We start from the raw sequence: 14,811 nt of genomic DNA on the forward strand, positions 1-14,811 counted from the left end.
GACACCTGCGTTACCATTTCACACATTCACATGTTTATTAATTACTGTTACGTCAACATGGATTTCCACCGAAATGTAATCCTGTAACATTCTTAAATCTAGAAATAAATAAGTCCACATTCATCAGGCATCCCTTTGACGGAGGCAAAATAAAGACATGAAATCCAAATAGGAAGCAATGATGCTCATGCAGCATTTGGGAGGCATGTGTTTGAGTTTATGTTGGGATGTTTGGGAGGGTGAAGCGGCTCGTTCAGACTGTCAGGCGACACATTAATGCCAAAGATACCACTGAAGGGAGGCGTTTAAAATAGGAGTGCTAAATGGGTGCTGCACCCACATGACTGTGAGCGCTCCAGCTGACTCCTGAAACTCCGTCTCCATTCGCGGGTGTCACATAAGTACAGGAGACACATGAGTGCAAACATGGGCTTGTTAAAAACAGCCACAGAATAAAAAGTAATTTGGCAGCAAAGGAGTACGCTATTTCAAAATCAGAAATACCACATAAATGAGTTCAAATTTTGTTTTGGGCCTCAATGCGAGACTAAAGTATTAGAGAAAAAATGCTGCTGTTATTCTAGCATCCATCCAAGTGGAGGAGAAAGCTCAACAACCTTTTGTTGTTGTTCATCCAGCGGGCTGCTGCACAAACAGAGCATGCAGTTGAGGAACTGGAAGCATGTGATTGTTGCTTTTGTCCTGGTCCCCACCCAGCCTGAGTGGAGGTGTGATAAAATCATACTTTGACTTGGAGCATGGCCACAGGTGCTGTGATGTCACACCTGGCTGTCACTGCCTGTGCACTCCAGCACTTCAGGTTTCACAAAGACTGACCAACAGGTGCTCCTTTGTTACAAAGATGACTGGACCTGATAAAAATAAGTTCTAAGAAGATGCTAATCCACCCACCTTTGTGCTTGGGATGGTCCTTTATTAATAGACAGTGTGCGAGTGTGTTAGTGAGACACTAAAAGATGAATAGAAACGGCATCTCCTGTTCTGTCTGAAAGTACTCATTTGGCACGTGTGTGTGTGTGTCTTTACACTCCATGATAGTGTTCTTTAAAAGTACCTGCAGTTTGGAGGTGATGCTCTCACACTCGGCCATGAGTTGAGGGATTATCTCTGCCTGCTTCCTCAGGTTTTCCAGCTCCTGGGTCAGAGAAAAAGACAACTTTAGCGCAAAACTATCATTTTAAAAAAAAATGACTGGATGTAATTCCTATACAAACAAAATAAATGCTAAATGTTATTATCTTTGTACAGAAATAAAAATATGGTGCAGGTGTATCTAACGGCCAATGAGTGTGCATATGTTGGCAGATACTGCATATACTGTACGCTGCAACCATAAACGTAAAAGTTTACAGTACATCTTTAGCTCCGACTGTCTCTATTAATGCACTGAAATCTTTTACCCTCTGTGCTTTTTGAGCGACCGTTCCTATTAATAATCCTTGCTTTCTTCTGCGGCTTCATGGCTCATCAGGATGCGTCCGCCGCCACCGCAGGAGAGGTTTCATAATCCATAGCCATGTTGCTAATCGGAGGTGGTGTGTGTATGTTTCTAGATGGGGTGAGTCACTCAGCAGATGAGCCTCTGTGGGCTGTCTGCTACCTCAGTGAGCTGCAAACGCTGAAATTCCCTTTGCAGGCTTCTGGGTCAGTGTTGACTGAACGCTGACTTGTGCATATGGTCAGTGATCTATTGATTATAATATTGGAAATTAGCTTCAGTACAAGTAGAAGATGAGATTATCCTCAATTTCCCCTCATAGGAGTACTAAAATATGCTGTATTCTAAAGATGCAGACTCTCTGAATATGAACTCGTTGAGTTGCAGCATCAGTGTCTAATCCGTCAAGTCAGGTCAATTAAATGCTAACTATTTGGTCAAAGAATTGACTTTGGGTTGTTGAGCCGTCACATTGATACAGTATGTATTATGAAGATGGAGCAATAGGAAAACAAATCTGTCATAACTTCATAACTGTCATAAATGTAATGTTGAAGTTTGTAACAGAGGCAGAGTGGTTAGATCAACATGAATTTTTGATCAACACCATGGACTCTAAGACGGTGAAGGAAACGCATCCGCTGTTGTTGTAATCTGCAGCGAATGTTGTTGACGTGCGTGCTCCAAGTGAGTGCACTGGCAATGAAGACGCTAAGATACTTGTACGGCCGCACCTGAGCAATGGATTGGTTGTGGACGACCACAGGCATGTGGTCACCCACACCCAGGGGGTCAAACACCATTTCCTCAGTCTTGGTCACATCACAAACCTCTGCATCTTCTGAAAGTATTCAGATATGTCATGGTTCTTTTTCAGCAGTGGCATCTGAGAACTTAATGCTGCGATTATTTGGATAGAAACGTCTGCATGCATCTGTGTACAGAGTGAACAGAACCGGCCAACTCACACCCCCCTGTGGGTGCACCTGTACTCAGAGTTTTAATTTCAGATAAGGTTCCGTTAACGCTGACCTGCTGTCTACGATGAGTTAAAAGCAAAAAGTACTATTTAATAATACAAGGATGAACTTTAAAATCATTTCGTCTGCTAATTAAAAGATGTGGCCGCAACGTATTAAAAGCTGCACTAAAAGCCACAAATATAAGACGTGCAAAGGAACTAGAATCCTCTAAGTGCTTATTTAAAAAAAAAAAAAAAAAAAAGGGGGTCACTGATGGCATCCTCTGTACTCCTATTACTTTTGGAAGCAAACTGAAAAGGATGTAGACAGAAACTGACTTCTGTTTTCAGGAGATTAACCATGATTTTCTCAAAACACTTCATGACCAATGAAGTCAATGCAACCGCGCGGTAGTTGCCTCGTTCAGACACACAATCCATAGCTGCTTCCTGTTGTAGTGAGAAGCCTCTCACTTCAAATCGACCAAAAAAAAGGTTATTTAGCTGATTTGCCTTTTCCTCCTTATTTTCCACATTTAGTCATGTTTTCCCATAGAGTGCCATAGTTTTGTGTGTCCATACCTGAGCAGTGCGATTCAAATGTCTCCTCCTCCTTCCGCCGAGCTGTCCTTCATTTGTGATTAAGTTCTTTCTACTTGTTTTTCATGCTTAGTAGGTCCCCATTCTTGAAAGCTATTTTTCTCTGTACGATGCACTCCTTAATTTTAATTATAATTCCAGATGGTGTAGGATAATATTGTTTTATTAACTGTTAGCCGAGTAGGTAAATAATTATCACAAATAGATTTTCGAGTAACTGTTTGCATGATTATGATTAGCTGAGTGAGAAATTACAAGTAGTGTATATAAATAATGCTTTATTAAATAATTAGCTGAGTAGATGAACAACTGTTTAAGTGTGTCAAAGGTTAAACAATTAGTCAGTGCTCACACATAGTGAAGGCCAGCCGGTACCAGCAGCCAGATAAGGGCACAAACAAGCCAGTAAGCCTTGAGATAGGCTGGGGAAAAATGTGTGATATTTATGCTACATACTGTAGGTATCAACAACTCAGCGACTCTCACCTGCTGGCGTCACACAACTTCGTCAAACAATCCAGGAGAAAGTTATCTTTGGAGAGACTGGCGCCAATGGCCTGAGGATAACAATTATAAAAAGGCAGAAGAGGGGAGAGTTCGGGACCCTCTCTCATTTAGCTGGCGTGGAGGAGCAGGGGACTGGTGGATGAGACGGGGTGAGGAGTTCAGGAACTGTTAAACTATTCTGTCTGATTTATTCTCAATACAAATCTTAAACTTAATCTGGTGTGTGAGTCTTCTTTCCTTCTCATAAGTGGAGATTAACGAACAAGTAAGGGGGAGGTGAAATTGTGAAATTTTCTAAAGTGGTCTTTAATAGGTTGTGGAGAATTTCATCTCCCACAATGGATATTTTTTTAAATATTTAAATTAATGACGACATTAACACATGAAAATATTAGGTATATTATACTGTAATTATTTACTGAGGAACTAATGTGTGTTAGTTCAAAGCACAACAAAAGAAAACCCCATCATTTGTGGAAAAGGAAAGAACGTTTACGCACACGGCCCAAATAAAGGCTGATGACACAATTGACATATGCAATTATTTTTGATCAATTGTCCAAGGAAAAGGGAGAAAAAGAGCACTGAGGACACATTAGCTCTGTGTCTGGTAAACTTAAACCCTACAATTATTTAACTGACAACCTGATGCTTGTTATAATGAATGTTAATGGAACACATAATATGATGATTATAAAATAAAATGAAGTATTCAAGCGCTGCGTTGTGTTTTTCATATACGTTTTAGTCGAGATGCAATACACTGGTGCGTAATGGGATTTATGATGACAAATGATATCCATCAGTGTCATGTAGGATAACACTCTCCACAAATGTTTTAAGTCAATGTTTTCATGCAATGATGGATAAGTCTTTATTGGCTTCCATTTCATCACGGCCACCACTTAAAATGTACGCCGCCTTTTTGCCATGTCTCCAAAAAGTGCGTACGCCATACCGGTGCACATATTCTAATGGTTGTGTTTTTATAGGTGACATACTTTACGTGGGAAACAACATACACAACCATTCGGCCCTATCTTATGCGTACGCAAGCTTTTTCATGAGGTTAACACATTTATACAGTAGCACAATTAATGACATATGAATTTCTTTTTTTAATTTAGCTAGCGGTAGCAGGGGTGAACAAGCTGACGGAGGCCAGTACACGTGCGTCCCTAGTCAGTAAAAATCTGGAGTTTTTGAATGACTCATTCCTGAATCGCACATCTCTGGAGCCCATGTTTGGTAAAATAAAACATAAAAATGCAAAACTCCTGGAGGTTGATACTAATGACTTGTCTTCAGAGAGAGAAGCACATTAAAGCAAGCGACGAGCAAAGGTCAAAAGACTGTGTGGCCTCACTGTACTCTCTCATTAGATATAACTTCACTATGAGGCTGTGCAGGGAGATACAGTATACTTTAGGCTAGTTTGGACCATAGTTGACTGAGTCAAAAGAAGGTAATTCTGCCAATGTTATTTTTACCAAAATTCCCTGCTGTTATGACTGCAGACAAAGTTGTTATCGATGACTATTTAATTGTTGTGTTCAACCGCATCAAGACAGCTACATTACAAAAAAAACAGTTCCACCAAAAATACACCATATAGAAATAGACAGATCAACCACCACCACCTACCTACCGCCTACAAACTAACAATATAATCACGTCCTGAGGGTGAGACAATACCAGCTCTGTTTGTCACAGCAAATATGATGCATACGTCTCACCTGCTCTTTTTCCTGCAACTCGGCCTCCAACTTCTGCACACGCACGGAGAGTTGGGCATTCCTTTGCTTCTCCTGACTGGCCTCATTACACTGAGCTTCAAGTTCTGCAATCTAAAACATACAAAAGTGGCAAGAGACACATAAGGTAAAAAGTGCAGCACTTTAACACAGTTTTATGTTAACCACACCTTTGGATGATGTGTAGGTCGGATATATGCGACCTGCCCGTTTAGACTGCAGATCATCATATAACCCCACCAAACACCCTTGGTGACCAATTAGAACAGAGATAGTGAGCCAGCAGGCCGTCTCTCACGTCCAACATCAGTGACTTCTGACCCCCCCCCCCAAAAAACGCCCACTTCCAAGAAGAGTGGAACAACTCCCTCTTATCCATTTTCCCTTGCCACAAGTGTAATGAGAATGTGTCCCAATACTTTTGTCGATGTGGTGTTTTCTTGTACAATACTTCTCACAAACAGTATTTCAATCTATCCATTATGATTACGGCCCCTTAGCTGGCTCCCTATTGTCTTTACCCCGACCTCTTAAAACCGACAGGGGTAAGGGGTAGAAGAGGGATTGACCCTTTACAGTATTTATATTAACTGATAATAATAATATGATTATTATTATTATTATTAATAATAATAATAATAATAATAATAATAATAATAATAATAATAATAATAATGGAGGCATTGCAGGGAGAACCCATCCATCCATCCATCCATCCATCTTCTATGCCGCTTATCCTGCATTGCCGGGAGAACCAAGTCCAGCAAATATAATTTAACATAAAGTTAGTGATCAATATATAATTTATATAAAGAGGACAAATAAAATTCCCCAAAAATGTGTTGAGTATTTTCTATAACTGCAATAAGTAGGCAGACAAACAAATATGCCCAATGTATTGGCTGTCATATTTAGCTGGTAAGGTCAATGAGTGCACTTAGACAGCTCATATTCCTTGTAAACATGACAAACTGTATTACCTTTTCCCTGAGCATGTCACTCTCCTCCTTGCAGGCACCGAGTTGTTTCTTCCAGCTCTCTACATTAGCCGAGGACTCCTGCAGCGCGTCCACCAGCCTGGCATTATTCTCTCTTAATGTCTGCAGCTCAGTTTCCCACTTCTTGGCGCTGGTGTTGCTGTCAGACAAGAGACAATTCCAGAAGGAGCGTTATAAAAGGAGCGAACATTCCAACAGGCTAGTGTGTTTAAATGCCTGGGGTTCGTGCCCACTGATGTGACGCATATTGCAACATAATCATTTCGATCAAGACTAGTTAATTGGCTTAAACACACATTGCACTGTCGGGAGATATTTAGATGCGACGGAGATGGGGAAAGTCTCAAATGTTTATTAAGCTACACACTGCAGTTGGTGGTTCTACCTTATCAACAGGACTGAATAGGTTGTAATGTAATTTAGTATGCATTAGTTTCCCCTTCTTTATGCATGGCTGTGTTGAAGAGTGCTGCTCTGAATCACATGTGGCCAGACGTGCACGACAGCATTCTGCAGTCCTTTACTGCTGTCACACTTCTCCAGTAAGCCTTGTAGGCGCCAGTGAAAGCAATTTGAAAGGCTGACGCATGAAAGATTCGTGTGCTGGGATGTTTTCTTCACGCAGATTTTACAAGCATGTAATTATCTGTTGCATTTCCTTGAAAATAGAGTACTGTGATAAAAGATCAAAGGGTACATTTTTTAAACCCTCTAATGGGGTTTTCTTTAATTTACAACCAAATACATTATAATCCATCTGTATGGACATGTAGGCACTAGCCATAACATTACCAACACGTGTGCAAAAGTACTAGAAAATACAATTGCAAGACAGTTGTCCCTTGCCACTTTGCGGTTTTTCACCGTTTCTCCAAAATATATTAATAAATCCTTGTTTTCTGGTTGAAGATGGTCGATTAGTCAAAAAAATATGCATATCAAAGCAAATTGACCATATGTTAAATTTAATCTAAATTAAGCATTTTCAAGGATAAAAATGGCTAAATTAACTAAAATGCATATATGAAGCATTCAGAAGACGCATTCAAAGACAGTGGGAATGATATGTAGCATTCTACACTGATCACTAGTTGTCAGTAATGTTACTGTACTGTTCGGTGCGACACACAAACGCCAGACTTGATCGCCGCAGCAATAGGCTTTTATTGCAGGCTTGAGTGATCTCACACAGGCACAATAATCCCAAATAAAAATCCCTAATAGAAACATGGGCTACTGTTGCGGCCGTAATCCAGCTAAAACTCAACTCTGAACCACTTCCTGTCCAAACGTCTGGAACACATTTATTGCAACACACAGAGTCTTATTTATGTCTCATTTACTCTTATTATATCTACTATATTGGGTAATAGTGGGCTCTAATGTTAAAAACCTGTATTTAGAAGGTCATAAACTGGTTTCCTATGCTCCTACGAAAATAAATTTATAAATAAAGAATCCTACTTCGCGGTCGGGTCCGGAATCAATTAACCGCAATAAACAAGGGATTATTGTAATAGTCATACTCAAATTCTTTTACATGTACAAATTTACCATTACAATATGTTCAGTTTTTACAATCTCGTAATTGCAGTGCAATTAACTGACTTGCATAATACAGTGTTACCCAGTAGACGCAGATGTTATATATAAAGTGAGACTTATTGCCAAAGGGGGTATGATAATTGGCTGGGCCCCCAGCACCTCAACCCATCTGCATCAAACATGATTTATTTTGTGTTGCTAACTGACTAAAATGAGTCAGTGTTGTTACAGTTGACTGTTCTGGGGTCATTTGAATCCCATCTGGAGCAGCATCTGCTGTTTCATGCAATTATAATTTACTGCATTCCGTAACAGGATTAATAAAGTCAAATGGCTGAGTGGTGCAGCCATCAGAGTGGTTCAGGTGATTTATGAGATGTGATCATCCCAGCAGCAATAAAGAGAGACACTTTTGAGAACAGAGTGATGTTCAAACTCAAAACATGATATTGAATCGTGTGAACTGCCGGCTGTGTAATTAATAATGCCGAGTCCCTTGTGGGTTGTGTCTTCTATGTGGTGAAAATCTTTTGTGAACAGATAAAAATTCAAGTGTATAGTAGAAAGTTAAAGACAGTCTCTCAGCTTTGTCTTCAATCAAAAATGAAACTCATACCTCTGTTCTACTGCACTCTTGAGGAGTTCGTTCTCATTCTTCAGCAGGGCAGCCTCTGGACCGACATGAAAGATCTTCTCATCATCAGTTCCATTAATGCTCGAAGCCTGGTTGGCTGATGGCGTTTCACGTCCAGACTCCTAGTGGGGGGGGATAAGGGAGCTTTTATGTTTCAGGTCCATTTATGTGAATGGACCTAGCTTATCTCCACCTTTGTCAAGTAAAATGGCTTCTCAAAAATCCTGCATTGACTGTGAAATTGGACACTTGAGTTTCTTTTGGCATAACATCAAACAATCCTGACAAGTCAGCTTTAACGTGTCCAACACCGTTACCGATATGTATATTTTGCCAGTATTCACATGGGCCTCACAGCCGAGTCAGAACGCTTTCATCCAAGGGCATAAAAAGGTCACTCTTTTTCCCCCTTTTGAAATCTATTATAGTTGTCTGTCAGCTTGAGTTGCTAATTATATAGCCAGGTTTATACAAAACCGCGCCAACAAATTTGATTTTCTCCCGTCTTCCGGAATCAATCTGCACACGCACAATAACAGAGTAGTCCATTGCATGAGAAGGGAGGGGGAGCAGTCGAAATGATCACGATACGTGGATTATGCATTTTGATGTAGTTTTAAGCACGTGAATGAAGACCAAAACAGTAACGTATTTTAAGTCGAAGGAAAAAAAAAATCAAATCCGTTTTTATGAGACGTTTGGGGTACCCTAGAAATCCTGGGGCCCCCAAACGGTATGTCCGCTCCTGCTTTCATCAGGACTCGGGCCTGGCAGTTGGTGACATGATTCACACATTGAGTTGGACCAAAAAGCCTTTTTAGCTGCATCATCATCATCATCACTTTTTTTTTTTTTTACCCGTTTTGTATGAAATTAGCCAACTGTGTGTTAAACACAGGTCATAGTGATATGCAATATTAATCAAACCATTCTTTTGAGAATGTATATTTTGAACAGATCGAGATAGCTGAAAACTGACAGTACTGACCGACTATCAAAAGAAAACAATGGAAGGATTGCACAGAATCATAATTCTTGTGTAAGGTGTGATAGTTTACCTGGGAGTGATTACTTAGCATCTCCACCTTCTCTTGAGATTTGTCTCTTGCCATCTTGGCTGCCTCTTTAATTTCCTGGAACTTCTCAGCAAACTGAAAGTGACAAAAATGAGCTGTAATAAACTGCAAACAAGGATGAAATGTCATGCATCACGTTTTGGATCACATGCGGTTTATTTATATGTGGATACAGTGTGTAATGTGTAATGTTTAAGCACCATTTTTTTAATCTTGCAGTGCAGTTCAGTTTTCAAATTGGGATGTGTGCCAAGTGACCTGATCCGTGCTGTACCACTTTTTGTCACCCTTCTGTTGGACTAACAAAACAATTATACAGTAACTAAATACAGTCGTCCCTCTTATCATGGTTAAATGGTTCCAGACCAGACCATGATAAGTGAATTTCCACGAAGTAGGATTCGATATTAATAAACGGAATATTTTCACAGAGCATAGAAAACCTGTTTGACGGTTTTTACCATAATTAGAGCCATGTAGACATGAAATAACAGCCCTATAGTCACTTTTACAATCCTATTCTTTGTTTACGGCACATTGCGCAACACTAAAGCGCACGCTACGGGATCAGTGCAGCGACATAAGAGATGGCTGCAGCTCATAGCATATAGCAAACTAACTAACCAAGCTAACTAGTTAGACTCAAATTGATTTGTTCTAAACTAAAAGTGTTTCAAACGGAGTGGGGAAGAACGACAAAGTGAGAAGCTAAAAACGTACAACGTACCACTCCCTGCACTGTTAAGGTAATGTAAGATAACATGTCTCATCAATGTAACATTACTGATGCTTAGTGACCAGAATACTACATTTCACTTGTCTTTCAATATTTTTTTTGACTAACAATAGGCCTTAGTCAACCACGAAACAGTGATCATTTATTCATTATTTCATGAAAAACCATGATAGAGCGAGGGAGCAATGTTTAAACTGCAATGTAGCGGGGGACAATTGCGGCAGCAAAAGAAAAGAAGTGCTTAATGTAAAATTCATTATCATGTTCCATTGCATTACACTGAAATGCAGTCACACTTTTTACATAGCTAATGTAGCTCTACCATCACTTAGCCTTGGTAAAAAAAACAACAACAACAACAAAAAAACAATCCAGATCAGTTTGCCTTTTCAACCCCCACAGCATTGAGTTGAACCAAGTCATACTGTGGGGTGGAAATGTGACTATAGCCCACATTCGCTTCGAGGTGAATTTATTAAAACAGTTAGAAAATCAAAATCAACTGTACAATGCAGAGCAATGTTTTCCCTCACCTTAGAGAGCTGCTGCTCAGAGCTGAAGCCCAAACCAAACACCGTGTTGGCCCTGCTGTCGGCCCACTGACCGAACTTCTGCGACGTCTTTGTGAACATCATGTTGGGTGTGATGGTGCTGTTGATGATAACCTAGTAAGGGAGAAAACTGTTATGATTCTGCTGCTAATGACACAATTATACCACAGCTACAGTAGCTGAACTTATTTGCCAACAGATAACACCTCCAGTGTAGGTCGGTGTGCTCACCGGATGGCTACAGTGCCAAGTTAATACATGTGTGTATTTTATTTAGAATGGCCTCTTTAACAGGGTAATCACTTGTCAGGAACATGTTTGAAAGCCTCAGCACAATGCAACAAATCTTAAATTCCCAGTATGACTACATATTTAATGATTTTTTTTAAAACAGTGAAGTGTACAGTGCTCTGCATGTTGACAAAAGTAACATATTTTACTCCTTCACATGCACATGCAAGACTCTCTAGAGATAGATATAGGAGAACCTAACAGGAAATACAAATTATTCCAATAATTAAGACGGTTACATTACTGGGCATTTCTTGTTTCATAACCACCTGGCTCTGAACACAGCATTTGAGAATTCAAATCTGACAGATGTGTGTCCTTTTCAGCACCCCGCTATGTCTCTCTCTACGTTTTCTGAGGCTGCACATCAGTAATGTGTGCTGAGGTTCACGGCTGGTGAGGCACTGACACCTTGAACTGCTGAGAGGCATCATACTGTACACAAGCGTGTTGCACAGATCTCTCCCTTTGTGCAGATGCGAGAATTAGATAGCAACACCTAAAAAAATTAGTCCAGAAGACAGTAAAATCGATTTTCCCCAAATGAATTTCAAATATCTAACAATAATCACTATTATTTCCTTCACTTTGTATAAATAAGGACAGTTTGAGATTTTTTTTTCCATCTGATGCATCCTATCTCAGTTCAAGCAATCAAGCCTGTTGGCAAATGGGAGAGTGTGACAGAGGGAGCAGTCGTGGAGTGACATGAGCAGCTGTGGGGGTGGACAGCCAGGCCTCATCTCAAGTGCAACAGGAAGTGCGAATTAAAGCTCTGGTGGCCAGTAACCTGATGGTCAGTTTGAAACTACAAGCCTGCTAGAGTGGGGAGATTTGTTCCTTGTCTGATTGCAGAACCAGCAGAGTCATATTAAGTAGTACTGTACAGGACCATATGTGAGATGTAGAACACCTACAGTATTCGATATTGTCCTGGTTAAAAATGGAATGCTGACTGAATGGAAACTGTATGACAAAACTGCAAGTGCCATGGTTACATAGGACACTTATGAAATTCTGAACAAAAATCTGGCAGGTATGGGTATGAAGTTATTAGATTAATGGTTGTCAATTATTGGTTGCATGCCTTAAAAGGAAAACTGCACTTTTTTTGGAATTTTGCCCATTATCCACAATCCTTATGTGAGACATGAACACACATCTTTCTCTTTTCTGTGCGTTCTAAAGATATAGCTAGTACTTGTAGCAAGGAGGTGTGCTGTAGCAAAGTGTCAATGCACCAGTAACATAGTTCGACAGGCATAACAACAACAATAATAATAAACAACAACGTCACTGTAGCTTGGTTAATATGCATGTTACATAATATGTAAATGGTACGTTGTTGCCGCTTTTTGGAGTTCTTTAAAAAAAAAAAAAAAAAAAGGCGTTATAGGCGGAATAAGTGTTTCCCATTATGTGCATTCTTAGCTTAGTCTTTTTAGTCGGTTTTATATCTTTAGAACACACAGAAAAGAGAAAGACATAATATGTGTTCCTGTCTCACATGAAGAATGTGGATGGTGGGTAAAATTCCAAGAAGTGCAGTTTTCCTTTAATACCTTGATGCATTCCAACATATCTTATAGACTCGAAACCTCCTTGGTTCATGTAAGAAAACATGGATGAATAATACGTTATTATTTTTCACTACATTAGCAGTGTTAACCCTGGAAGGTGTCATTCTTTGAATAAATTAGGGACAGACAGAAAAACTATTTACTTTGTGGTCTTTTTGTTTGGGAAGCACACATCAGGGCAAAGAGGTGTCAAATGCTGTACGTGCACTTCTACTTGCCGTCATCATCGGTAAGCTGCCTGGTTCTCACAGTGAGCAAATATCAGCTGACAGTTTGTTATACTTAGTGCATGCAGCACCAAAAACTATTGTTCTGAACAGACCTGGACTTGTTAATAGTGTAGTTTACAACCCAAAGATTATATTTCCCAGTTATTGGACATAACTCAACATTTGTCATTGTAAGGTAGCTAATAAAGAAGCCTATTTCATGAACACACTTATATTTATAATGGTACATATGACTCATTATATACCTTGCCTAGAGCAGCTGCGTGTGGAACTGTCATTAGAAATAAAGCTGTGTTACTCAGTGTTAGGGAGATGACAAAGAGGAAGAGCAAAGAGTGGGAGAGCGGGGAGAGGAGAGAGCAGTTCTGGCCTTGGGGGAGTACTGAACAAAACATACAAAAACACAAATTAATGCAGTCAGAAATACAGAAAGGCTTTTTTTTTTTTTTAAACAAATGAAGATAAAATAAGAAAGTAGAGTCCAGGAGTCTTCATTTATCTGCTGTCAGTACTGCTAGATGACATAACTTGATTGTGTTGCCTTGCTGGCTGCAAGCAGTGGGAGTCACTTGAATGAACAATACTATGCAAGAATACAGGAATAACTCACATTCATTTCTCTAAAAAGATTTTAACCTAAAAATTGTAGTGCAAATCAGATACACACATTACATTCCATTTGATGTGATAAGGCAACATCCTTGCTGTGCAAACACATAACATTTCCTCTTAAACCTTCACCTGTTGGGTTAGTCTCACTGCCAAACCCAAACAGAAGAGCACTTACAGTAGCAAAAGGAGTAGTATGTAAAGACATTCAAACATTGTGTCTCTAGAATCACACAAGCAACCAATTGGCTGAAGATGATTGCATGACAATAATCTGCCACCATACATCTTTTCACACAGAAGAGGCTCTTGTCGCCATGGAAACATAATCTACACTTTCACAAAGCCGAGGAATGGCGGTGCGAATACAAACATTATACGGTGTCTATTGTAACATGTTTACTACAGCCGTCAATTACAAGTAACCCAATGTACAGGAAAAAGTCGACCTTGACAATTGTTACTATTCAAATAAGTAATGAACAATGAAATACATTAGATTTCCGAACACATGTATATCTTCTACTGTATAAACTCTCCTAGGTTCTGGAAGTTTGTATCTAGTACAAGTAATATGTATTAAGTAATAATATTGTTTTGATTCCCCTTTATTAAGAACTTGGCATAACAGAATATGAAGTGGTTTGTTAACCCTCAGAGGAGCAACAGACCAACAGATAAATTGATTACCTTTTGATTATGTCCTTGTTTTGATTTAGGATTTTTATTCACATTAAGTAATACGGATATTAAGAAGTCTTTATCTAAAAAATATATATTGCATCCAAGAAACAAGAGCAGCAAGACTAATCATCCTTAAATACCTTTATGCAAGTAACATGTTTCATATGACATGTCACTCATACAGAGTGCACACTCATACCTTAGATCCATCCACACTGATGATGCGATAGCTGTTGCGTGTACTGTCGTAAAAATAGGAGACTGTGACAGCCTGCTTGCTTGCAGGTACCCAGTTCTTCTTGGTGGTTGGGTCGATTTGGAAGACATGGGCCCTGGTGGTGTAGATTGGCTGCTCCCTGAGGGTTGAGGAAAGGCACAGATATGAGGATTTTGAGAGCAGTAAGTACTACTACCTACAGTTATGGTGTGGACTGGGCATCATATGATGCATTGCACCAGGTTTGTTCCAAAGTTTGGCACCATAATCCTCCCCTACGCCCACAATAGGGGGCCTATTCTGCTCAACCCAGGCCGTTTCCTCTCTTTTAACATAACTGATGTTAGTCTAGCAGATTTCAACAACATGTTTTTCTCAA

At 39.7% G+C, this 14,811-nt stretch overlaps 1 protein-coding gene across 2 annotated transcripts in view; it reads right to left on the reverse strand.

Annotated features, from left to right (window-relative positions):
- Positions 1 to 14,811, reverse strand: part of homer2 (homer scaffold protein 2) — a 34,483-nt gene that overhangs the window by 3,394 nt on the left and 16,278 nt on the right. Inside the window, exons 2-8 of one of the 2 annotated variants that reach the window (XM_054770074.1) lie at positions 14,415 to 14,571; positions 10,804 to 10,935; positions 9,517 to 9,609; positions 8,441 to 8,580; positions 6,262 to 6,418; positions 5,264 to 5,374; positions 1,076 to 1,156 (exon numbers count right to left, since the gene is read on the reverse strand). In XM_054770074.1, coding sequence (XP_054626049.1) covers positions 1,076 to 1,156; positions 5,264 to 5,374; positions 6,262 to 6,418; positions 8,441 to 8,580; positions 9,517 to 9,609; positions 10,804 to 10,935; positions 14,415 to 14,571 — 871 coding nt within the window. The remainder of the gene's footprint in view (positions 1 to 1,075; positions 1,157 to 5,263; positions 5,375 to 6,261; positions 6,419 to 8,440; positions 8,581 to 9,516; positions 9,610 to 10,803; positions 10,936 to 14,414; positions 14,572 to 14,811) is intronic. The other variant, XM_054770076.1, reaches the window with a different exon arrangement.

Source organism: Dunckerocampus dactyliophorus, chromosome 3 (genome assembly GCF_027744805.1).
Source record: "Dunckerocampus dactyliophorus isolate RoL2022-P2 chromosome 3, RoL_Ddac_1.1, whole genome shotgun sequence".
Classification (NCBI taxonomy): domain Eukaryota; kingdom Metazoa; phylum Chordata; class Actinopteri; order Syngnathiformes; family Syngnathidae; genus Dunckerocampus; species Dunckerocampus dactyliophorus.